At 39.3% G+C, this 26762-nt stretch overlaps 1 protein-coding gene across 9 annotated transcripts in view; it reads left to right on the plus strand.

Moving 5' to 3' along the window:
• Positions 1 to 26762, plus strand: part of kidins220a (kinase D-interacting substrate 220a) — a 65662-nt gene that overhangs the window by 25621 nt on the left and 13279 nt on the right. For 4 of the 9 annotated variants that reach the window (XM_053509285.1, XM_053509288.1, XM_053509287.1 and 1 more), the window contains 10 exons: positions 102 to 388; positions 1593 to 1733; positions 3577 to 3814; positions 3945 to 4036; positions 6584 to 6728; positions 7357 to 7519; positions 21560 to 21738; positions 22349 to 22548; positions 22748 to 22864; positions 23343 to 23399. In XM_053509285.1, coding sequence (XP_053365260.1) covers positions 102 to 388; positions 1593 to 1733; positions 3577 to 3814; positions 3945 to 4036; positions 6584 to 6728; positions 7357 to 7519; positions 21560 to 21738; positions 22349 to 22548; positions 22748 to 22864; positions 23343 to 23399 — 1619 coding nt within the window. Of the gene's footprint in view, positions 1 to 101; positions 389 to 1592; positions 1734 to 3576; positions 3815 to 3944; positions 4037 to 6583; positions 6729 to 7356; positions 7520 to 21559; positions 21764 to 21864; positions 21968 to 22348; positions 22549 to 22747; positions 22865 to 23342; positions 23400 to 26762 lie in introns of those variants that run through there. The other 5 variants (XM_053509289.1, XM_053509290.1, XM_053509291.1 and 2 more) reach the window with 3 other exon arrangements.

Genomic DNA, 26762 nt, shown 5'->3' on the forward strand with positions numbered 1-26762 from the left:
TACCTGCTAGGGGTTCTTTCTTTTTTCAGACACATTAACCCTTCTGGCCATTTGCTTTAGAATTACAGCATTTGTCTCTGGGTCTTTCCCTCCATCTTCAGGAAAGAAGTGGAAAAAGACGTGCTGCGTGCCATCTTTTGTTCTGTTTGCGCTGACCTTGGCATGCCTCGTGACAGGGATGGCCCTCTTGGCTATATTTAAAGTGGATTCGGCTAACGTGACAGTAAAAGCGGTACTAGTGGCTGTTGCCAGTGTGGTGGGCCTCGCTCTGCTGCTCAACTGCAGGACCTGGTGGCAGGTGGCCGACTCTGTGCTACGATCGCAGAGAAGGAGGCTACACAGCGCCGCTAACAGCATGCACAAGCTGAAGAGCGAGGGCTTCATGAAGGTAGGCAAGATGTGGAAATGTGTGTGATACATACAGTACAAGTCATACAAAGGTTGTAATTGGAGTTTGCATTTATTATACACAGAGCCAGAGAAAGGTTTATGAGATTGTGTATTTCAGTCATCTTTGACAGGTGAAATTTAAATACTCATTTAATACTAATAATTTTTTTTTTTTTAATATTAACTGCTTTAACTTAAGGGCACTGGTGGCTCAGTGGTAGGTGTTTTGCCTGCCATGCGGAAGGCCCGGGTTCGATTCCCAGCCAGTGCCCAAACCCCTCAGCCACTGGATGCAGTGCCGGTCCCAAGCCTGGATAAAATGCGAGGGTTGCGTCAGGAAGGGCTCTGGCGTAAAACCTGTGCCAACTTGTTGTGCGGACCGGATATTCCGCTGTGGCGACCCCTTGCCGGGAGCAGCTGAAAGACAAACAACAACATTAACTGCTTTAACTTGATACTGTCTTAAGTCTGCTCCTTTTTTAAATACTACAATATAATTTTTTCGTATAGTACTCTTGCTTATACAACAAAGCTGTTGAACTCGTTAGGCCAACTAGTACCTGCCTGGTAAATCACAGGTTTAAACTAATGTCCTAGCTCTAAGGCCTACCTGGTCAAAAAAGCTGTTTTATAAAGGGGCACATTATTGGGCTGCATCAAGCAAAGAAAACATTAAAATCACTGGAATTGGGTTATGGACTGTCAAATCTTTTTTAACACCAATCAGTCAGAGCATTAAAATCATTGGCAGGTGAATTTCATTACATTATCAATTGTATTCCAGTAAACTTGTGACAAGGTTTTGGGCACCCAAGACTCACTTATAATCACGGAGACCAATTCTAGCCCATCTGGTCTAATGAACAGAAAAGCCAATGCAGCACAAATCGTTGAAAAAGCACAAGCAAAAGATACTAGAGCCGCTGTACACTGGGTCCAGCAGACAAAGAGCCCAAGGCCCTTGACTTTATCTCAGACTTCCCAGATTGCAGTCCCATCGAGCATCCATGGGATGCGTTAAACAAACAAGTCCGATTCATGAAGGACCCACCCTCCACCCCAAAGGAACCACTGCCGTTAATGGTTTTAATGTTACAGTAGATTGGTGTACATTTGTTGTTTAATTGCTTTACTAAACTACAATGAGTTCATATCTAATGGTGCCATTTTTATTTTTAATTGGCTATCTTGACTTGAGCTAGGTGCTGAAATGTGAAGTGGAGCTCATGGCTAAAATGGCGAAGACCATCGATGGCTTCACTCAGAATCAGACTCGTCTGGTCGTCATCATCGATGGCCTGGATTCCTGTGAACAAGATAAAGTGCTGCAGATGCTGGATACGGTGTGTGTGTTTGTGTGTGTGTGTGTGTGTGTGTGTGTGTATGTGTTTGCATTTGGACAGATTGTTTCTTGCAGAAAGTTCTGCAAGAAACAACATTTTAGAAATTTAGTTATTAATCAATTCCATTATTCCCTTATCTTCCTGCACCTAACAAAAAGCACAAATAACAACTTTCAATCGGACTGAACGGTGGTAAACACTTTTATCAGCTTTTCACTAACAAAGCAGAACTACACACTGTAGCTATCAGAGTTCACCCCAGAAAGTTCAGATTGCTCTTTTCGGCCGGGAGTAATAGAATTTGCTGCAGCCAAAAGTTATTATTTGAGGATATAATCCCCTTGTGTTGGCAGCCTGCTCAGTGCTAATGAAATCTCCCTCCTTACAGAGCACCTGAAACCTCAAAGACCCCTTTGTGTCTCATTTAGTCGCATCACTTATAAGTTCTAACCTTCTTTTGCCTCCTGTTTTAATAGAATTTCAAAAATTGAATTTTTATCGAAAGCTGAATGTTTTTTAGCTTGCTGGCTCTAAGGTTCCATAACAGAGAGGATTTGCATAGTGCTGTGAATGAAAATGGCCTGTGGAGAATTATGGCATGATGGAAAAGAGACAATAAGGTTTTTGTGGCCCAATGCAGTATAAACAAATATTTGAGCTTAGTCACTAGCCTGAGGCAGCAGACAGCAGTAATTAACTTTTTAAATAGTGTACAAATCTGTGTCCTGTGACACTTGGCCATGCTCAAGTCTCTCATGAGTCTAAAAAGTCCCTGTCGCTTTCATGACTGGAGCTTCTTCACTAGACAGTGGCCTTTATGTTCGGTGTCCTGTTCTGATAAACGCCCAGTTTGTGTTTTAATATGCACATTATGTGCAGGAATAAATTTTATGTGCAGGAATAACCTATCTGAATGGCAAAAAGGACATTTTTTATGTTAACAGACGGGTAAGATGCTGGTTCTCTTGCTGATTTCAGAAAATAATAAGTGTCACAACTTGTCACAAATCATTATTATTGTACGATGTAGTAAATGTCACATTAAATAAGAGCAGTAGTATATTTTGGATTTATTTAATTTTTGTTATGCAAGAATGAATATATTGGCTTAAGGACAAGCTGTATTGAAAATGAAATGAAAATTAGCCATTATCATCATACTCATCATATTCATCATACAGTAGTGTCTAAAAGTCTTAGGCACATGCTGCAGAGCAAGGATGCCTTAAGAAACAAAACAGAACCAATAAACAGTAATTAATGAAACAAAGTCACTATGTTACAATGCTTTTTAGGTCTCTTTAGTGTCGGGTACAATTTGTGTACAATTTACTGAGCATCCTGCAGAACCACCTGCAGATCTTTTTATGCTAAACCCAACATCTTCCTTTTTTTTTTTAAGTGTTTACTTAAAAAAAACGCTTTTTTTTGTTATTTTCTGTCATACACATATTATTTGGCTTACTTTAAATTTTGTGTTGGAATACTGATTGGAAAATCTAAAATGTTTCTTTACTATCTCAATAATAATAATAAAAAATTTATGACAAATAAATACATGTGATGAAGTACTACTTATATTCTCAGAGTCTTGAAGCCTTTGAAGTTCATATTAAACTTGTACATACCAAATCTCATATCTAGATAGTACACATTAGTAGAAAATCAAAGTGGCTCATAAGTGCTGGCCTTAAATGCTGTCTAGTTTAGCCCTGGACTGCGCAGCACTTCCCAACCCCCTTTTCACCTGATTTACGTGATGAGTGTGTTATAGCAGGGAAAACACTCAAATGAAGTAAAATTCATGATTGGAACGTGTTCTAAAGGATCTCATCTTCTGCAGGTGAGGATTCTCTTCTCCAAGGGCCCCTTTATCTCCATTTTTGCGAGCGACCCCCACATCATCATTAAAGCCATCAACCAGAACCTGAACAGTGTGCTGCGTGATTCCAACATCAACGGCCATGACTACATGCGCAACATAGTGCACCTGCCTGTCTTCCTAAACAGCCGTGGCCTCAGCACAGCAAAGAAGCTCTGCATGGCGGCTCCAACTAACGGAGATCTGCTTGCTGCTGAGGGTAAGCAGTAAAAACATGGCTGATGTGAAGAATAGCCGGCCCATGCTACGACTTTTTAATGATCTGAAAACATGTATAATGTAATAAAGGTTTTGTTACTTTTTCTTTTTGTGCTTCTGGGTTCCTGCAGCATGGCATGAGGAGTTGGACAAAAAGTTTCAGTCACAGAACAGTCTTGGAGAGCAGGCCAAGCAGGGCAGTAAATCGACTCTAAACAGGAGGGTAAGTCTCAGTTGAAAATAATATATATATATGTATTTGGACCCCATCACCAAACTAGTGGTTCATGGAATAAAATCTAATTTGTGAGCCATCGTAGTTTTGTGAGCACACCTCATGCAAATATATTTCTCCTTCAAAGAAACAAGATATAAACATCACGCTAGTCCTCTGAAGTAAGTCATGCGGTGCACACGCTGTTGCTGTGCTTGTGTTTGTTGTTCTGTGTGTTCTCCATGAGGCTGGCAATGTGGAGAGGGATGCTGTCGGAGCCCCTGGATGTCGCCGAGGAGCGTCTGTAATTGATTTAATGTCTGTTTACCCTCCCTGCTGAGATGGCATTGCCTAATGACAGGGTGCAGCAGCAGTGGGGCTTGGTGACAAAGCTCTGGCACGGCCGGCGTCTAGTGGGAGGCTAAATGGCTCCGCTGCCTGCCCAGCGAGTGCCCCATTTGTTTGCCTCACTGATTTATCAGCCCGCTTTTCGTTCGGCTTTCGGGGACATGATCCTTTTGTGCTGCCTCCTCCACTGGCACGCCTGGCAGTCATCCTTGTTTTTCGTGAGTGGAAGTTCATGTTTCGCCCGTTTACAAGATGCTCGTCAAGTCATTTTCAGACATTACAGCAAGGGGAATGCATTGACTCTCCCTAATTTTTGCAGATTTAACTGATGTGAACTTAAAGTTTAGTGGGGTTAATAGAGACAGGTTTGAGATAGATGTGGGCATCTTATCAATGTCTTTTTTTTGTATTTCTTTTTTTATATATGTAAATATACCTGATGCTATGATTTATGTGACAAATTTCAGTACAGTTATGTAAATCAAGGATTAAATCAGTGATTATCGTGATTATTGCATCCTTTTTTTGTTGTTGTTTAATTTAAAAAGTGAATCTCTCATATATGCTAGATTCATTAAATGCCAATTAAATATTACACATTTCATCATTTAAAACTTCCTGTTTTATTTAAATTCAATGATTATGGTTTACAGATGATGTAAATCAAAACTCCAGTGTGTCAGAATGTTAGAATTTCCTAAGATCAATCAAAAAAGAAAACATATTTTCATATATGCACTCAATACTGCTCAATTAACACAAAATTACTGCATTAATGTGAAATAACAATCAGCCTGCGGCATTACAATAGACCAAGTTGCTTTGATAGCAGCCTTCAACCTGACTGTATTGTTGGGTTGGTTATTTCTTACTGTATCTTGCTCTGAGTGTATCATGACACTCCAAATCATCACCGACTGTGAAAACTTCTTAGTCAACTTGGTTTCTATGCCTCTTCACTCTTTATAGTAACTTACTCAAATTTTAAATAATCTATTCTAGTATTATGAGATACTGGATTTCGATTTTTATGAACTGTAAGCCATACTTATCAAAAGTAAAAGAAAAATGAAATATTGTTGGAAATGTTAAAATGTTTGTATAATGAATCTAGAATAGATGGATTTCTGAAGATCGTACATCCAAAAATGACCATCCCAGCCGAGGTGTCTCAGAAACAATCATGGACACCACCTGCACATTGCAGGAGCTTGGCTGGGAGTTATTGCCACATCCCCTGTACGGCCCTGACCTCGCTCCAAGTTATTTGCGCATGTTTGGGCCATTAAAGAAGTTTCTTGGAGGCCAGCATTTCAGAAGTGAAGCAGGCAGTCTGATCATGGCTCTGGCATATGAAGAAAACTTTTTTACCTGGATGGAATCCAAGCCCCTAGTGAAATGCGGGAATAAGCCTAATGGAACTTGTGTAGCAGGGGATTGTGTAGAGAATGCTATATTTTACATTTCTAATACATTTCAGCAGCTTCTATGAATTTGTTTAGAGAAGAGGTTGAGTCATATTTAAATTTTAGTTGAGTTTTTGGGCATAACTTTAAGTACTGTATTAATTTAAAAAGTCTGATTTATTTTTTTTAATTCAGAGTGTCAAAACAGATAAAGAGCTAATTTCCACACAATCACTGAATTCGTCTATATTTTACTTTGATTAGTAAAATATAGACGAATTCAGTAAAAAGTTACTGCATGTATCCCTCAAAACCCAGAGCCCCAAAAACCCAAAGAATGTCACATAGGCAAAAAATAGCACAAATACATGTTTACATGCTTTATGGTTGTTTTTGACTGAAAGTAATAATAATACAAACATTTGGTGAGAGTGACATTTTTGCACAACTTTGGTTCTACTTGACATATCCGAAAACTCAAATGCACAGTTTGGTGTCTGAAGCCTCCCCTGTTGACACACAACAGGACTTCCGTATAAGCAGTTGTTTATTTTTTAACTCTGTCATGGCAAATCCTATGTTGAGGGCATTTGAGTTTTAAAGGTTAATTATGTTTTTGCTCTCGACTTTTTTTTTTAAGACTCCTAACGTTAAACTCTTAATATAATATATGTTTGTGTCTTTTTATGAGAGTAATGTATTTCAATACAACATATATATCCCTACTGTTATTAGTTAATTATAAACAGTTCCAGACTTTGCCTTTGTGCTAAAGTGTGTCTGTCTGTTTGTAATTGTGCAGGATACATATCGGAGACGTCAGATGCAGCGTACAGTCACGCGTCAGATGTCTTTTGATCTGACCAAGCTGCTTCTTACTGAGGACTGGTTTAGTGACATCAGCCCTCAGACCATGAGGAGACTCCTCAACATCGTATCAGTCACAGGTTATGGCAATCACATCTTAATTGTGAAATCTGAAATATTTTGTAATATTAATATTGTATCTATATCATTGAATTAATATTGTATATTATTTGTTAATATTATATTATAGCCACATGAACAAACAAAGAAAAGTTGTGTGCACTACTTCCTTTTAATGATGTAACATTTTGGCCTAATCAAGCTACAAAAAAATTATTTGCCAAACAAATTGTTTGGCAAATAATTTTTTTGTAGCTTGATTAGGCCAAAATGCTGAATACTTGGATCTTAAGGTATATTTGAATTAGCGTACTTTTGCTTTATTGTGGATGTATCTTAACCATAAAGTTTGAAAAGTATGGAGAGCTGTATTATAATATCTTTTTCTGCAAAGACAAGGTAAAACGAACAGCCTCCAGACCCCAAAAAGAATGAATATCCATTAATATTTCATAAATCTATTCTATTATTACTTTTCTACTGTCTCAAGGGATTTACTGGGAAAAAAAGGTATAGATAAAAGTGCAGAAGTTTTAACAGTTTTCTAAATAAGACTACAAATTTATTTCAGTAGTATGTTCATATTAATCTTGCATTTTTTTTCTTGAAGGTGAAAATCATACTCTGATTATATCTATGCCACAACAGGGCGCCTTCTCCGAGCCAACCAGATCATCTTCAACTGGGACCGGCTGGCATCATGGATCAACTTAACTGAGGAATGGCCATACCGGACATCCTGGCTCATCCTCTTCCTGGAGGAGAATGACATCGTCTCTGACCAGGTCCCACTCAAGACCATCTATGAGAGGTCAGGTTCCCTGCCACTCCTGTACACTGCTTGTGTTACTGTCACCATCCTGTCTGCTCAAAATAGCTGTTAACAGCCCAATCAACACATCCACTTACGACGAGTTAAATTTCAGTTCGACACGCAAGTTCACAGCAGTCACAGGCTTTAACAGCTCGAGTGGCTCCAATAAACATCTGTTGCCACACTGTCCTCTTCCTCTGACCTAAAGGTGGCAGTAGAGATATTTTGTTCATTGTCTGGACCATTTCTGACCTGGAAGAGGCCCTTCAGTGTAGTAATGGGTTTTGCCCTTTTCTGTTCAGGCTTTACGTGTCAAATGTCACACAATATCACAGAAAAATCCAGTGTTCTTGTAGACTACTGTATTGATCATTGAGAAGCAGTTGACTTTAAACTAGTGAATGCATAGGGTAGAATGAGGGCTGTATGTATGTATGTATGTATGTATGTATGTATGTATGTGTGTGTGTATGTGTTTGTAAGTGTGTGTATGTGAGGCAGTTGCTGCGGTTGCTCAGGGCTTGGCCTTTAAAGGTTGCTTTCTGTCACACTGCACTAGCATGCTGTGACTCCCCAGGCTGTGGAAGTGTCAGAGCACCTCAGTGTCAGCATCTGCTCCCTCTTACACAGCCTGAATCATTCTCTCTCTCTCTCTCTCTCTCTCTCTCTCTCTCTCTCTCTCTCTCTCTCTCTCTTTCACATACACACACACGCACACACACATTCTCTCCGTTCTTGAACCATGTTATTCCTGTAATGCATAAATGCACCTGTTTCTCGCCTCCTCCCTCCCCCATCTCCCCACCTGTTAAAGAGATTAAATAAAAGACTTTAATGCACTAAAGTAAACTCTTACATTGTAACCTTCTCAGAGTTGTGATGTCACTACCATGAACTCATTTACATATCCACGCCTATTCCGTCCGGTCCAGAGCTGTGACCCTGTTTGTTACCACAGTTCGCGCAAAGCTTTTCTGTTATTGAAGTATATTTTTCATGATGTCACTGAGCACTTTAATTGAGCGTATCGTTAGCAGGTTGCAGGCTGGACAGTGCAGTCTTGTGGGCGTGAGGTTACAGTGACGGGCATCCCATGATAAGGTTATACCATAAGTTATTAATAAATATTTATTAAAGTTCATAATTAATCACATAAAAATTTTAATCACTGAATGGACCTGTGTGATTATTTTATCGCAAAAGGTTGCAATTAATTACAGGTAATATACAGTACAGTATATGCATACGGTATGTAGAGTTTATCAACAATTTAAGTATTTGTTTATTTTTTTTATACATTTGGATACAAAATTGTATATTTGAATATCTAGTCTTGGTGTGTCAAAAGATATAATTTTTTTACTAAATGATCTAAAATAAATATGTAAATTGGTTTTATATATATATATATATATATATATATATATATATATATATATATATAAATAACATTTTCAAACCTTCTACCTGATTTATGGAATTGCATTACTATACGTATTACCCTGTGTGCACCAGCTGACAATGCCAGAAACAGATAAAACTCACTTGAATAGAATTAATTTACCACCAGCGTCTTGTGTAAATATATAATTCTCTGTGAGAATTTGCATCCCCGTCAAAGTCATAAGCGTTGAGAGAACATTACTGTCTTACCCCTGTCTGATTAAGACATAAGGTAGAATTTCTCCCAGGGCCTCTGGACTCTTGGCTTATTCTCTCCTTCTTTAGTTTCAGAATTAGTTTCTGGCTCAAACATATCAGGCTGTATATATTGAGCTGATGCCATAATTTATCTCCTGTACACTTTAACACATGGCACATGGTGTGTTCACATGGAAAAAAAAAAGAGGTTCAGACATTTAAATTCAAGGTCATTAAAAAAAAGATTTAAAGACACAGTAATAAGGACACCTGTTTAAATGTTATAAGTTTATAAATGTTCCATACTTTTTTAAAACACAACCATCAGCAGTTGCAGATCTTTCTTCTTCTTTTTTTTTAAGAAAGCTAAAAAGAGAGCTGACATGTTGCGTTCTTATCTGTGCCAGATCTGTCTCCTGATGATAAACTGTCAACTTTTTCTTGATGCATTTTTTTTCACCTTGGTTTCCCGTGTTGGTCACGTGGCCAAACTGGTGTTTTATCTCTCTCTAGTTCTTTTTAGAGACACGATTCATGTCATTTCGTGAATCCCCGGCTGCTATTCTCACATTTAAGTAAAATTGGGACTTTTTTTTAATCCTTCCCGTCTTCTCATCTCTTCCATGTTCAACTGTCATTCTGCGGTCAGCTTCACGGGAAAGACAGTGACCCACAAGCAGTCTGTCTCAGAGCCCTGCTTCCCTTTCGGCCTGTGTGTAGGGCCATTGTGAAACACCACTGCCCATACGGCTGCGAGGTCAACTTTCCGTACACACCCCAGGGCTGTATGTCGACCCAGACACGTCAGCCTATCAGAGTGCACGTTACTGAAGGACCAGTGAAAGAGTGAGTCAGCGATTCATAGGTCAGCTGTCACTCTGAATCGCACTCACAATGTGGTTTCTCTCTGTTTCGTGTTTGTGTGTGTCTATGTGTGTGCGCATGTGGGTGAGAAAGAGGGGGCTGATGGACGCATCATGTGCTTGGGAAGAGGACATACTGTGTGTGAGAGCATGTGGGCGTATTGCCTAGTTTAGATTTGTTTTTATGTTCTCTCGCTCTCCCTTTTTCTCTCACACACACATTGATTTCTGGAAAAGAGAAGTGATAAAATACCCTTTTACTGACCTTGTTCTCTCAAAGTGGATTATAAGTCATGAAGCCTTTAGGCGATTTCGTGCATTTCTACAAAGTATCACGCCTTGATCTTAATGTACTTCTCGCTGTGCTTTCAAACTTCTGAAAAAAAAAATGTCTCATGATGCTGAGTGCATGAAATATGCACAAGTAGCAGAACATAACCACACACACCTTACTGCAACAAAAAAGTGCACACCCAGAAGTGGTCCAGCTACTTAGACCTGATGCTATCGGTTATGCTACAAGACATAATGTCTTTGTGGTGTATTACTGTGGGTTTCATAGATACTGTAAGTCTATACAATGTGTAGTGGTGCTCCTAGCATGGGAACGACTTCTTTCTCTCCCACAATGCACCAGTGTTTTAATCTGCTGCAGAATGTGAATAATCTGTTAATAACATCAGGCTCTTTTATGATTAACGCAGAGGCAGTGCAGGCTAAAGTAATCTGGCTTAGAAACTGTGTGTGTTAGGGGGGGGCAGCTCTAAGCACAAAGATCGCTGTGTCCTCAGGAGACACAGGCCGAGTCTGCACCTACACACAAAAACACCCTGACCAGTGTGATTCATCTGTTCTACTGGGAAAACTACAAATTGCACGTAGGAGGCCAAGTCAGTGCTCCAGCGGCCCCAGCACACTTAGAGAAATTAAGAGCAAAACAAATCCCAAAACGTTGCACACGTTTTTCCTTGTTATTTATAGCTGTCAAACGTTGCACATCGACACTTGGCCTTTGTTGCTCTAATGATATTGGAGCTTAATTTCCTTCGCTCGCTCACCTGATTCTTTTCCACCGCACCTCAGGAGGACAAATGGAAAGAACGTAATTACGTTCGGACCATATAAAGTAGGTCCGCCAACAGACGGAAGCCCATATCGGGCGCGCTAGTGGAGAGGAAGTGAGAGTTCTTCCGACGGCTGGTGGCCGTGATCTGGTGTGGAGTGTTTGAGCGGAGTCAGGTCCAGCGGGAGGTTATTTCTGGTGCTGTGCTCCGATTTTAGCTTGTTGAAAGGTGTGGCCCACCGAGCCGGCTCTGCTCCGACATCTGGTGTCCTGAGCGTGCCAGCACGGCCTGACGGAACCCGCACGGGCTGAGCACTGTGCCCAGACCAACCCCTCCCCTCCTGACACACACACACACACACAAGAACGCTCATGCACACACCTGACATGGGCTGCTAACATATGTCGTTCACCCCCTCATATACACACACACACACACACACGCACACCTCCCATACTGCCAGAGCCCCTTGTTAATTAACTGTTAGAAGAGCTGGAGACACACGTTCCTACACAACCATTCACACACAGGAGTGAGTGTGAAAGCTCAGGAAAGAGGACATGCCCCCTCGCCTTTTGTCTTCACCTCACTAACCGTCTCTTGGCATGGCTTCCTCATACTCACACTCTCCTTTAGCTTTAATCTACCTCCGGATGCTTAAACTGTCCTCCTGTACAGATAGCTCGTCTTCTCTCCTGTCACTCTTCCCACATTGCTCGTTCATTCAGCGGACAATTACTCAGCGCTGTGCCCTAAATGCTAGCTTTAAAGACGATTTCTCCCAAACTTTTTAACTAATGACACTTGAAATGAATCTGCGCACAGCAATCAGAGCTAATTAGAAATACTCCTTTAGCAAGTACAGAAACATTAAGATGACATACTGTTCATTCAGGATTACTTTAATTGGACCAATTATTGTAATTTTGCTTGCAATTACCGTCAGAGATAAAAGCATTTTTTTTCCTGAAGCACATTTTGTTCAATTCTCTTTTTGCTTGCTGCCTAATAAGGCTTTAAATATCGTTCCTGAACAAAAGAGAACAGCTTCCTTTTTTTCACCACTTTTGAACTTTTGTGCCCTCGGCTGAGAGATTCTTTCTTCGTCGCCGCCTTTGTGCTGTTTCCATATTTCCCTCACGTAGTGAGCTTGTCTTGAACAAGTCTGAGAGATTTGCGCTGTATGCCTCTCCCTCTGGATCGTGTATGGCAGCTGAGCATTTGGTGGTGGGAGTGAACCTGTAAATGAATAGCACTGTAAATGATGAGGCTGTTGAAAAGCCCATCTACTTCCCAATAGAAGGGAGCATGATCTCTGACAAGGAGCACACTTATCGAGGACACACAGAGCCTTCGCTTGGCAGAGTGACCTCCAGATGGTTGAGATGAGCTGGGGAGTGGGAGAATGTGAAAGTTAGAAATAAAGTGAGAGGCTGCGTGGTGAACAGAGGGAGAGAGCAGAGTGGATCTAACGCTGGTTTGAAGCCATGCTGTCACAAAGGAATTGGTTTTTGTTCTTTGTAGTTCCCAGGCTTTTGGGTGTTTGTGACATCATAACGATGATGACGAGAGTGGGAAATGAGAGAACTTTACACTAGTAGTTGGCCAAATCTCTAAACTCTTTTTAAGCATTAAAAGACGAAAATTTTTTTTTGAATTGAATTTTTTTATTAACCTAGACACAATGAATCCTTATCGCTGCATCTTCTGTGGCATTATGAACCATGAGTATTTGATTAATTTGGTGGGATCACTGTAAGGTTCAGTTCTTTAAAGAGCCTTCAAGCGCTGAGAAAATTAGGCTTAAATCAACTTATCTTTTTGCAATCTCTAAATGGCATGGCTTAAATTAGGATATGGTTTTACCAGGCAGTTGCTCTCCCAAAGGTACACATGATGAAGCAAAATCTCTTAGTGTGATTGCTTTCAGCTTTAATTTTCATGTGTGTTTATGTGCAATTATGTAAGTCCTGTAATATGTTGAGTCCTGTAATATGCCTGTGTCATAATGAAACAAACAAAAAAAGGATTGATTCCATTAATCCATTCACATTCTGTTTATAAACTGACTTCTTCTCTTTTTTGCCACATAACTTTCCTGAGCCTAAACCTGACCAACTGAATCAATCCCAGATCATAACATTGCCTTCAGAGGCTTGTACGTTTACACCATTTTATCTTATTATACTGTACATCTGAGCAGTTATGGGTTAACAGTGGTAGATTGTTGTAGATTATTTGCCGGGGGGGTTAACAAATGAGCACTGCATGATGGGAGCCCTTTTTTTGTCCTTTGCTTGTTACCCTGATGCGCCTATCGTTCTGGAATACAGTAGGTTCAGTCTGAACTTGTAAGACTGCATGACCTTTTTCCATTGCTACCAAGTCCAATCTTCAAGCTATTAGTCTCACTAAGAAGTGGTTTTCTTATGGCCACATAGATGTTTTTTTATTTATTTTTTAATTATGCAACTTTATGAAGAACTTAAGTTATAATTGATTATGTTTTTTTTCTGACTATCAACACTATCTTTTAACACTATCATCGAAGTTTCAATAATGGGTTGCACAGTTCTTAATCCAATTCCAGTAAATCTTGTACAAAGTGCTAATCTTTCATTTTTATGCCCATTGTTTGCTGCACACTCTAGTCCAGTAGGTAGAAGATGCTCCAACTGCCCATTAACTCAAATGAAGAAGACGAAGAAGCAATAATCTTGCTGAACGAGAGTATTTTTTAAGTATTGTGCAAAAGATTTAGGTGATTTGTGTTTTCTGCAAAAGTTGTACATTTATCAAAATTATCCAAAGTTTCAATCGGTTTTGAATTAAAAAAACATAATTTCAGTCGGTTAAATTAAATGACCAACAAAAGATAAATAACATTGTAGAATTAATTAAATCACACACTGTAGTTCTTTTGTTTTGGACCAAACATTCTACATCATCCTACAATTTACATAAAGGCGTCAGTGCTTCTCACAATGCTCTTATTCTGACATTTTAGTACGTTTGCATTTATACCATACCATTAGTCTATACCATTCTGCTCTTTTTTGTTGTACTATTGGTTACTGAAAAGTATATACTAAGGCATTTTGCTTTATATAAGGCCATATATTAGGCAAAATTGGCCTTGATCTAAGAAATTAGAACCCTTTTATAGAGGGTTGAAGTAATGTCAGCAGAGAAAAGCATATTGATAAGAAGACATATTGGTAAGTTGAGCCTAAGCGAAGAGAATGTGGTACAGAGTGGGTTTGACAAGTGTAGGTGGGAGATGGTTTGGCTTTGACAGCAAGCTTTAGTATTTTTAATTATCTTCAGGCAGCTACAGAAAGATGTTGGCACAAATGCGGTTATGAGGTGATGTGGGAGAAATTTGGGTTGTTGAAAAAAGTCGTAGAACTGCATACATGGCAAAGACCTGCTTGGACGAGTTGCAATAGTCCAATCTTGACCTGAGAAGAATCTGAGCACTGGAAAAACATCTATGGAAAGAAAAGGTAGGATCTTTTTTGTATTATAAAAGAGACAACTGCAAGACCAAGGCAACGAGCAGGAAATGTAGCTGTGCTAAGGTTTTGTATGTTGTAAGATGTTCCTTGACTAGTCCAAAGATACGACAAAAACTTTAGCTGCCTTCCAGATATCTGCCTGACATTCTGAGATCTTAACATGTGTGTCTAAGAGAGAAAATGGGTTTTGAGTCATCAGTGTTATAGTGGTTTATGATATGAGATTCTGGTGGTGAGTTTGTCTGTGGCTCAGTGCATAGCGGGCTGTGGTGCACTGGGTGTTCTGGTGTATCATGGTGTCATGCTGTATGGACTTTTCTGTGGAATCGGACCAGACAGACTGGTCTGTGGGCAAGGGTGACTCTTGGGTGCCAATGATCCTGTCATCAGTTTGCTGGTGTAGTTGGTGATCAATATTGTTTAGTTCATTAGTTTATTTACCAGTGATGTTAATTTTATGCTGATTGGTGTATGTCTCATAAAACAACTCATTTAATGGATTTTTGTTGTGAGACAACTATTCTGGTATTTGAATTTTTACATCTTTTTAAAAAATTTTTTTTTTTAGAAAAATATGTTCCTGTGTCTGCTTGTTTCTCAACCGTTCTTTACAGTAGCCCAGTGTTTGGATTCAAATCTTAACATGTTCAATGCTACCATCACAAGCATTGCTAATCACGGTCTTACCAAGTTTAATCAAATATGTTGGTTTAGTTCAATTTAATACATTAGTGACATCATGACCTGGTTGATCTGGGCCATCTGAAAGACATCTTTATGCTGTTCGAAGATCTTTTATCAACAATTGTCATTCTGTTCCTAGGCAAGGTTTTGCTTTTAAAGCTGCTAAAAGCAATTCATTAAAGCATTAATAATGTATCAGTAGCTTAAGCTAAATTACTTAGTTAATTTCAGTAGCTTAAGCTTAATTACTTAAAATGTATGTTTTATGTTGAGAGATTTCTGTGTGCTTGATGGTACAGGAGTGTGAAATGTCAGAGATGGTTTTCTGACAAGGATTTGAAAACGCTGCACTCATCCCTGGATAACGTTCTAGTGGAAACCAAAAGTGAACGTTAATTTTAGGTGATACGTGTTGCCATTTTATCTCCATACAACATCTTACCAGTTGATTCTTGAGAAGTTCCTTGTTACCAGCTTCAACAATAAAACCGTGACAAAAGTCAAATTAATTCCACCCACCTTTTGGCTAAGGACATGCTGAACATCTGTCTCTGTTTCTTACGCAGTAAGGGAAATCTTGTTTACCACTTTAGCAACTCTCTGGAAACAAGTGAAGACATCCGTTTGCCTGTATTTGGCCCTGACCTTCTTCAGGATGCAGTGTTTTAGGATGTCTTCCTGATATGTGACTTCATCTTGACTGTTAGCAAAATAGTTATTATGATATGACGATTGCATAATTTTTGTGCAAAATCTCTTTCACAAAACGTCATTACATGGCTTTCACGTTATTGCACTGAAATCAAGTGCTAAGTAATAAAACCAATGACGTGACTTGATTTCAGTGCATTGATTTCGGGCTCTTGCCTTACTGACCAGTGGCCTTTGCTTTAATGCTCCAATCTCTTTCAGTCTTAGTCAGGCATAATTAATCCTGTTTGCCAAGTATAAGTTGGATTCATAAAAGGAAGTTTCCAGTCAGGTTAGGAGTAAAAGGAAAGCTTGAATTCAGATGTGTTTGTACTTGTATGTATTGGTCATTTCTGTGTATCCAGCTGAACTGGAACCCACTGAGAGTTTTTTTAAAGAGTGCTGTGTCTTTACATGCAATTGCGACTCAGCAGTGCAGCCATGAACATGTTTGCTCTGCTTGCTTGATTGAGCGCCTGGCAGCTCCTCACTCCAGGGAGTGTTGACGGACGCCTACAGCTCCATGTGCCAGCCTGCCAGCTGCTCTCTGAGTCCCGCCTCTACTAGGCCACCATTGGCTGCTACCAGACGTCTACAACGTGTAATTTAGCCATGGTTGCTCTTTTAGCAGTGGTTACATTGATTCTCATTATAATATTTGTCTTATAATATGTTAGCTTTTCTGCATGTCTGGGCATTTTGTGTAAATAATGAAAGGCACTTGCCTTGCACCATCATCACAAGGGTGGCTGGAAGCAAAGTCAAGTGGCACGTTAATCGGTCAGCCGGAGGGGGAATGAGTGGGAGAATTATGCTTCTTCCCGTCAGCTGCTGCTGTGTAGGAGTTTTTCAAAAAGAGGAAGAGGAGGAAGAAAAGAAGGCTCAGTCAGTGTCAGGATTGATCAGCCTTTAGAGAAACGCAGGCCAGAAACCTCCCAAAGCAGCCACGCCACTAGTCTCAGAGCCACCACATGGCTTCAATCAATAGTCTTATTTGTATATGTAATGCCTGCAAGATAGCCTGTAAACTTTTATCTTCCTCTGCATAAAAAAAAGAACAAAAATCATTTTTTTTCCCCAACAGTTGTTTTCACATGAGGCTTCTCGGCCGATCCCAGCGCTCCCACGAAATATGACTGACGGTGCCTTTGGTTATTTGCATATCTCTCCCAAAGCAAAAAGGGAAAAAAAAAATCTCACAAGCAATGTTGGAACAAATCACTTGATGTTTGGGCCAACTTTTCTTCCGCATTGACTGAAAAAATGCTGTCTTTTTGAAGCGGATGGGTTCCACTGGTGCGAGCCAATATAAATAGCGCCCTGCATGTTTTAGCATTTAGTAAACGACGAGAGCCATTTGAACAATACGCTAGCAGTTTTTGTGATGTGACTAAGGTGTCAGACACGAGGCTGCTCATCGCAGACTTTTGAACCCAGCAAGCTTGTGCAAAAGGAAAGGAGACTGACATATCTATAAAAGGGGAAGATGAGTAACTACCCATATGTCCTCAGTGACTGACCAACAGACGCACTCCCCACTTCCCTTCTTCAATCGTTCCCCACTTAAACCAGTATGGCTGCTGTCGGCTCAAGCTGTTAGAACTAGAGCGTTGCGATGGCATGTTTATGCTTTGGACTGGGTGTTGTGTTTGGATATGGCAGGTGTCAAGACATTTGTATATTTTGTGTTTATGCCAGATAAAATAGTAGGGCCTTGGTGGTGGAGCTTTCTTTTACCCAAAGCCATTCTGCATAACAGTCACTGTAGTGTTGTAGTGTCATGTTTTATGTATTTGGATTCCAAACCTGACAACTTATAACTTATTGGATATCATTCATTAGTAAACATTTTTACTTTGGTGTATGCTGGGTAAGGATTTCACACAAAAATACATTACAGTTTAGTCCCCCCCCACACACACACACAAATTAAATGAAAAAAATTTTTAAATTAAAATAACAAAGGAGCCAATCAACACTTTGATATCAACTGACACTTTATGGAAGCTTGTCCCCTCTCAGCGTCTCACGTTAACAATCATTTGGCCAATGCTCTCATCTTGACTTACCTGGATTGTCCCTCTTGAGATACAGTATGCACTGATATGGTGGTCTTGCTTTCTTTCAGGACTGATTGAGAGGATTTTGAGTTTGGTAACATGAAATATAATCTATCAGTGTATAGGCAGAACCTTCTGCTGAGAAAGAAAAGGAATTAACACGAGTGAACAATGTGGGCCCTGTTTTTGCAAGTGAAACAGTACAGTAGTATGCAGAAATCTTGAGCCACCCCTCATTTATTAATATTTAAAAAAATGTAATTATGTAGATTAAATAAAAAAAATAAATTAAGAAATTGAAACAATTTTTTTTTTGTGACAGGCCGAAAAGTGGTTAAAGATACAATTGAAAAGTTGGATGTTTATGTAATAATCTCAGCAGCAACCTCATTTCTTCTGTTGTCTGTTAAAAAACTCAGCATTCAGCATCAGCAGTATACTAATCACCTGCCTGATCATCTGTCGTCATCTGCACCTGTTTCTTACTGGTTCATTCATTGTTAGATTGTTTTAAATGCTTGAATTATTCATATGTCAATGTGACAAACAAATGCTTAACAAACAAAATCCATTCCTCTGTAACTGTACATGCAGTAGAATGAAAATGAGAGCTATTCCTCAAGACTACACTAAAAATAAAGTCTGAAGGGTGTATAAGAAGTATGAGTGATGGCTCATGACTTTTGCACAGTACTGTACTGTATATTAACATGCTTAAAGTCTGGCATTCCATCAATAAATGAAATGTGCATTAATGTTTAAACTGCCTTACTCACAATTGAAAAATAATTTGAGGAATTATTAACATATTTTGAGCAATTGATTTAAATGGGTTGTTACATAATCATCATTAGGATATTAACCCACTGTAACAAGCAGGCAGCGAACAGTGGTTAAGTATACGAATTTGGTGTTCAAACAGTATTTCATATGAAAGGGCTGTTACAGTATGTTAAGGAAGCATATGGCAAACTTGTATTATTCCCACATTCATTTGCAGTGTGAAGCTACATGTCATGTGTCTGTTTGTTTTTGCTGAATAGATGTACATAACATGTTAATGGGTGCAAGAATAAGTAGATAAACATTCTGTGTACAAGAAAATGCAAAAAAAAAAAAAAAGTTGTTACTGTACACAATCAGGTTAAGGTCTGTAGAGAACTTCTGCATTTTAAGTTTTGAATGGAGTGTGAATAAAATGATAATCATTTTCCAAATATGGAGTATATGCATACATTCTTGCTGGAAAGTCTGGTGTATATTTTGAGTATGTTTAACTACGTGCCTAAAAAGAACTTCTTGAAAAATATTGGTCACTGTGGAGTCGAGTCATCCTAGTAAAGGAACATCGGTCTGTGTGTGTGTGTGTGTGTGCGTGCGTGCTGGGGGGGGACGGGGGGGGTTGGGTGGTGTGGTGTCTTGTGACAGAGGAAGTCTCTTGAGAGGTTCTCGTCACTGGCTCCTGTTTGTCTGTGAGCGAACATATATGCACACACACTCTCTCACACACACCAAATAAACAATTCCAGCTGGATTTCAGGAGAAGTGAGCTACCAGTTCTGCCTAATACAGCGCGTGGGAAAAGCACCAGATCCTGTTCCCTTACAGGCACCATGTGCTTGGCTACCACCTCCTCTCACAGCAGTGTTGTTCAAGTTTATCTGTGAACAAACTCTTCATATGCGTATATGGGTGTCTGATATGGATCACCCCATTTACCCCATCTCTATCTCCACCGCCACGTAATGTCATTGTGTAGAAGGTCAGCTGTCTGCTCACATGGCATTTCCTGATGAGCCACTGACCGTAATGCCTGCTCTAGCACAGTACGAGTCATTGTCCAGCGTATGTAATGTCTTTTCTTCTATCCAGTGGATCACAGACTCTGTTGTACACAGTCACCGCTGGATAATACAGCTGTTGGAGAGTTTAATGTGCTCTGAAGAGAACTGAATTGTACAGAGATCTTTCCTCGGGTCCGTGTGCGTGGAGTTATGGAATGTAGGCTAATTGATGTTAACAAATTGCCTGTTATGTGTGGGCAAGTTTGTGTTTGTGCCCTGCAATGGGTTGGAACCCCATCCAAGGTGTACCTCCGCCTTGTGCCCCAAGTTCCATAGGGCACAAGCTCCAGGCCTCCCATGACCCTACAAAGCAGTACAGAATAAGGATGAATGGGTATAAATTCCCCTCACCTCATTATTATGGGCTGCTTTCTGTAAATTAATGATGATGCCTAAAATTATGATAAATTTCTACACTCTTGTAATTTGAGACAGTTTAAAAACTAAATATTGCTATACTGTTTGTAACATCTTTCAATGTTTCAATGAGAAACGAAGTTAAAACATTTTCCCACAACATGTAAGAGACTTTCAGGGACTCACTTCAGCACTGCTCTCAGGTGCTTAGAATCTAGTAGCAACTTCACCACGTCAGCTTGACCACTGACCTCAATTGTGCTCACATCAAATCGGATTACTTAACCAAGTGCCATGCTACATGCTATGACTGTGCCTAGTCTGTGCCCATTACCAAAAAAGAAAAAAGCTTAGCTTTCCAGTCATCCAGATAGCACATGGGAAATACCAGTAGGGCTGACCGTCACATGGCAAACAGACATAATGATGGAGAGATAGAAGAAGAAATATTGTGCGCACAAAATATCTGCATTCATCAGTAAGCAAAACTTGAGCTGCATCTGATAGTAACTCCCATGCCAGGAAATGATTTATCACATGTTGCCTGACTTTGTGGTTTTCTGAGCTCAAGGCTACTTTCTGTAGAGACCAAAATCACACATATTAAAGCAACACAACTTAAGATTGATGCACAGGCTTTATCATCCAGTCTAAATCAACATGATTACTAAAGCTACTACTACTGGGTATTTTTTAAGAAGGTGCGAGTGTGAGAGGCATTAAGGCTGTCTTAGATCGCTCAATTCTGTCAGACTTTCTACTTAGAATAAAACCAAATCCTATAACATGTTCTTCATGTCTGATTACATAATGAAGATGAAATAACGGTAAACCTGCAAATAAAGAAAATTACGACAGTCTGCTTGCGTCATCAGTCGGCATGAATCAGGCACACTCAGGAAATTTAATGACGTAACAAGGAATATTTCAAAGGAAGCTTGCGGGAGTAATGGTAGTTTTTGTGTTTCCTGTCTTCAATGCATTGGCGACACATAGGGATCACTATTTGTCGTCTCGCATCTGTCGTCCGTCATCGTCACATGTTTCCTTTATTTCACCATTCCTTTATTCATAGATGTCCAGTGAGTTTCACATTATCCTTAGCTGGCTGTAGACAGCCGTTGAAGCAGAAAAAAAAACTGAGATTGTAATAAAGCACTGACACTTCCAGAAGAACATCACAAAATTGTAAAAAAAAATAAATAAAAAAAAATATGATGGCATTTCTATTACTTTAGATATGCTGCTTTTTTTGTTTTTAGACATTATATTTCCACCGAAATCATTGCCTAAACCTTTTATCCCTTTTGCTGCAGGATATCCAAAAACATCCCCACAACCAAAGATGTCGAACCCTTACTGGAAATTGATGGAGACATCCGCAGCTTTGAAGTGTTCCTGTCCTCGCGAACCCCCGTGCTCACGGTCCATGATGTCGAGATGTTTCTACCCTGCACTGTCAACTTAGATCCCAAACTTCGAGAGATCATTGCAGGTTTACAGACATCCCACTACCCACTGTAAAGTTTTTATGTTTTTTTTCGTGGTTCAACAAGTTTAGACCAGATATATATGGTGTCCCCTGCATTAACTATTAATCCGCTTCTGTGCCTTGTTTCAGAGCATTAATCTCCTCTATGAGGTGTGTCAAGAGCCCTGGCCAGACTTGTAAACGATTCCACTATTTAGCCAAGAGAAAGAAACAAGGGTTCTTTTGTCCTTAGGTCAGGATGCAAGACATCATTCAAAATTGCCTTCTTATTTCTAAGTTACTTTGACTGCTTATTTCCCAAAGCTGAAATGTATGATTACTGCTCACAGGAAAAAAAAAAAAAAAAAAAGAGTTGTCAGACTTTTTTGGCACGTTGTACTGGTAATCCGCTGAATCTTTTGGGAGGAGACTGTTTGGTCATCACTGTTTGTTGTTTTGAGAACCAGCCCACAGAGCTAGGCCTTTTTTCTCCTTTCTCACAGGACTTACTAAAAAAGCTGCACTTCATTTGGCTAAAGTTAACCATGAGTGGGAGTAAATGAATGCGTTTAAACACATGTCGAAATTATAATCTTCCATCAGAAATGATCTCTCTTTCTCTCTTTCTCTCAAGATGTGCGTGATGCCCGGGAGCAGATGCACCTCGGAGGAGTGAGCTATCCCACAATGCCCCTGCAGGAGGCACCAGCGCGACCGCACTCAGTGTTTGGCCAGGGTCCTGCAGCCTGCTCGCCCACCGGCTCCTTTCCTGCTCAGACTCACAGCAGCTACTTTAGTGGCCTCACCGGCCCACAACACCCCTTCTACAACCGGGTAAGCTACACACAAACACACTCATAGGGCTTGATGTGGTGCACTGAAAAATATGACCAAATGAATAAGCTTTAAAAAATGATTATGGCAATTTTCTTTATTTTAGACTTATTTTTAGCATTTTTGCTTTTGCAAAATGTAGCCCATCCCATCCTGTCCTCATTTGTTCATGGTCCCTTTCTCTCCTCCACTTCTGTAGCCTTATTTCCCTCCTCATGTTTATCACGTGCCCCGTCATTATTCCGGCAACCCCCTTCATGCCCCCTCCCATCCTTCCTCCAAACTGGCCTTCCATAAGGACCACAACTCTGGACTAGTAAGTACACAATTAACCCTTAGAGCCATATGTGCATTTTAGTGTGGATAAGTGGTTTTCGGCCCCAGTCCTGATAACAATATTAACTGTACAGAGTCTCAGTTTCACTTAATTTAACATGCTGGCTAATTTCTCAGCCTTTTCTAAATTTAGATGTTTTAAATAATGAACTGCTTACACACACATGGTGTTGACTATGCTGCCTGGTATGGGGCTTGAGAACCACTGTATTTGACTGCATAAACATGTCTGTATGGTTTCTTGCATTTCCTAAAGTTTTTTGTTTCATTTAATAAAATCATGCATCCCAAAACAGGTTCTGTGAAGTGAGGAAAATTGTTTAAAGATTTCGTGAAATGACAAAAATGTGTTTGTGTAGTGTATACATTTGTACTCCAACCATTCTAGCAATCTCTGTCATTTTCCCCTGGTTCACGTTCACCCATATTTTTACTTGCATCATCTCTTTCTTTGTCAGGGTGTTATCAGAGAAGATGCCTTCGAAGGTTCCCCCTCCCTCACCTCCCCCTCTATGGTACCATTAAGTGTTATTCTGTGTGTGTCTCTTTTAAATGCATTATAGGCCAAAATTTGGAAGAAACAAAAAAGTTATTTTAAAGGAATAATAAATTGGCGAAATAATTGTTGAAGAAACAAAGATGTAGCTTAACAAAGTTATCTGCAATGAAATCCATGGCAAGATTTGTCTGATGTTGAAATGTCTGACTGTGTGAACAACGTGTTTAAAAAATATAAAAACACAGATACATACAAAATCTGTCCTATTACAAAATGCTCATAATTTACCCTAATACCCTATGAACTTTGTCCCTGCTAATATGATATTGAATTAGAAAGGTGAGTCAAATTTTCTTTGTTGTACTGTTTAATTGTTTAACTGTTGTGTAACGTTTTCATTTGACTCTACCTCAAACATGCAAAAAGCTTAAACTGGGTGTATCTGGTTCACTTTAACGTTCTACATCTATACACTGTAAATATTTATAATCCCATTATTCAGTGTAAATTAGAAAATAATAGATTTTTTTAAAATCAAGATTTCTTTTTTTTTGCCACTGTGGCCACTTAGGTATGTAAAACATTACATTTTGCTGTACATCCATAAACATGCCTTTTTTTTTTTTAATACAAACGAACAAATTGTAAAGTATCTTTACAATTATGGCAGTCGGCCTAACCACCTATAGTATGACATCTTAGCTCATAATGCATAATGGTTGTGGCTCTGGGTTTAATGATACAAAAGTCAGTGTTGAAACCACTGTTGGGTCATTAAGTCCCTTTTGTCAGATTCCTAACAATCTGGGATATGTGAAGAAAATAATCTTACTGTACAGTAAAGTATACGTGACAAAGGCTTCTTCTTTTAGCAAACATAACAGAGACGTTAGGTAAAGTAACAGAGACTCTAGGTAAAGCTTTAATAATTTTTTGATTTAGATTTTTTTTACACTAAAGCCATATACATATGGGAAAATAATTATCTGATGCCCTGCGGATTTTGTAAGTTTGCCCACTTACAAAGAAATGAAAGGTCTATAATTTTTGATCATATGTTTATTTTAGAGGATAACAAAGGTTATAAATTAAGCTGAATTTTAATAAATAAAATAAGTATAATCCCCAAGCAAAACGTGACTTGATAGAGAAACCTTTGTTGGCAAGCACAAAGGTTTCTTGTAGTTGGTTACCAGGTTTGCACACATCTCAGGAGGGATTTTTAACCACACTTCTTTACAAATTTTCTCTAAATTCTTAAGGTTTCTGTCTGTAGCTTGGCAACTCAAAGTTTTAGCTTTTTCCAAAAATCTTCTATACGTTAGGATTAACGTCTGGAGACTGGCTGGGCCACTCCATGACCTTAATGACCAATGCCACTCAATGACCTTGGCGGTATTGGGTCATTGTCATGCTGGAAGACCCATCCTCAGGAGGATCTTATCCAAGATTCTACAATACATGGCCCTGTCCATAGGCCTCTCAATGCAGCAAGGCTGCCTCTACCTTTAGCAGAGAAACAGCCCCAATGCATGATGTTTCCACGTCCATGCGTGACTGGTGTTCTTAAGATCACAGTTAGCATTTTTCTTCCCCTAAACACGGCGAGTTGAGTTGATGCCAAAAGGCTCAATTTTGGTCTCATCTGACCACAACACTTTTTCCCAATCCTTTTCTCTTCTTTGACAAACTTCAGAAAGGCCTGTACATATGCCTTCTTCAGAAGGGGGACCTTGTGGGCACTGAAGGATTTCAGTCTATGGGGGCATCATGGTTTGTTTGGTACCAATTCCCTTGAGATCATTCACAAGCTTTTTTCGTGTAGTTCTGGACTGGTCCCTCTCTTTTCTTATTATTGTCCTTACCCCTGATGTAAAATCTTAGATGCATCTTTAATTTGCGAATAATCGCAACAGTCTTCTTCTCACCAAGCTTCTTGCTGATGGTCTTGTAGCCCATTCCAGCCTTGCGCAGGTCTACAATCTTTTCCCTGACATCTTTGGACAGCTCTTTGGTCTTGCCCATGGTGGTGAGGTTTGAATCAAAGATTCTGTGGACAGATAGCTTTTATTTAAATAACAATTTGTTGTTAGGAGCACTTTTTTTTTAATTATCCTGTGTACCACATGATCACATAACTGGTTTATGGGAGCCAGACGTATTGTTGGTTGGTAGGGGATCAAATACTTATTTTATTTACTGTATTTGCATTTATCCGATGTATATGCAAATGTAAGCATTTAAAAATGGGTGTAGTAGTAGCCATGTTTTCATATTTGTGGCATTTGGAGGTTCCAGATGAATTGGTGTTAAATAGAAAATTAATAATAATAATACTACTAATAATAATAAATTATTTTACATGTAAAACTGGCCTGCAAAACCTTGTTCTCAACCAAATTACATTTTTTAATGTATAAAATACTACAGCTCATCATGTATATATTAGATACATTTTGGATGTCTTCTCATTAAAAAGATATTAGTGTATGTGTTGTTTTTCTTTTTAGGCAAACTGACACGCTTGCTTCCATACTTTTGGCCTGTAGTGTATGTTAAAGGGAATTGTTTGCTTGTGCATCACGACTTGCTTTTCTACACTTGTTTCAAGAGGATATGTGAACAGCCTTTATCCATGTCTCTCTTTCCATTTTTATGTTTTCATCATTCTCTACTGTATTGTTGAGCTTGAGTGCTGTGTTCCAGGCGGTTTAAGTTTATTTAGTCTGGTTACCTGACTGAAAATCTGCTAACTGTTCTCGTGCTGTATCATCATGACCTTTTGCTTTTTTAAGCACGAGCTAGCCACAGTTACGCCCCCATGAATCCCCCATATGCCTATGTATCTATTTTGCCTCAGTGTTGACTATAGTTCTGTATGCCTTTTTGCATTGTTTTCATTAGTTCTTCTTGCTTTCTCTTTTAACTTCAGTCTCTTTCTCACTCTTTAATGCATGTAATCAGTATTCAAGTGTACAGCACGAGCTATATGTTCAAAGAGAAAGCATGTCCAGCTGCAAGTACACCCACTTTTTTTTCTTTTATTGCTGTAACCCACTTTTTTTGGCTGTCACACCAAGATGGGTGCTTCTAAAATTTTATGTTTGCTTTTCAAAGTGAGAAGGGGGTAGATAAACACTTTAGCATGGTCTCTGTCTCTCTCAGTCTATCTCTGTCTATACATATACACTGCCTAGCCAAAAAATAAGTTGCAATTCCAGAAAGACGTGCATAAAGTAAAGAAAACAACTAAGGAAATTGCTTAAACTGAGTGAAGAACTTTAAAATACATTTTTTAAACTGGACGGATAGTGGCAAACTATTAACTTTACTAAAGAAATGTAGTCAGAACGAAAATCATGACTGTCCCTGGTCAGAG

This window comes from Clarias gariepinus, chromosome 13, assembly GCF_024256425.1.
Source record: "Clarias gariepinus isolate MV-2021 ecotype Netherlands chromosome 13, CGAR_prim_01v2, whole genome shotgun sequence".
In the NCBI taxonomy this organism is placed as follows: Eukaryota; Metazoa; Chordata; class Actinopteri; order Siluriformes; family Clariidae; genus Clarias; species Clarias gariepinus.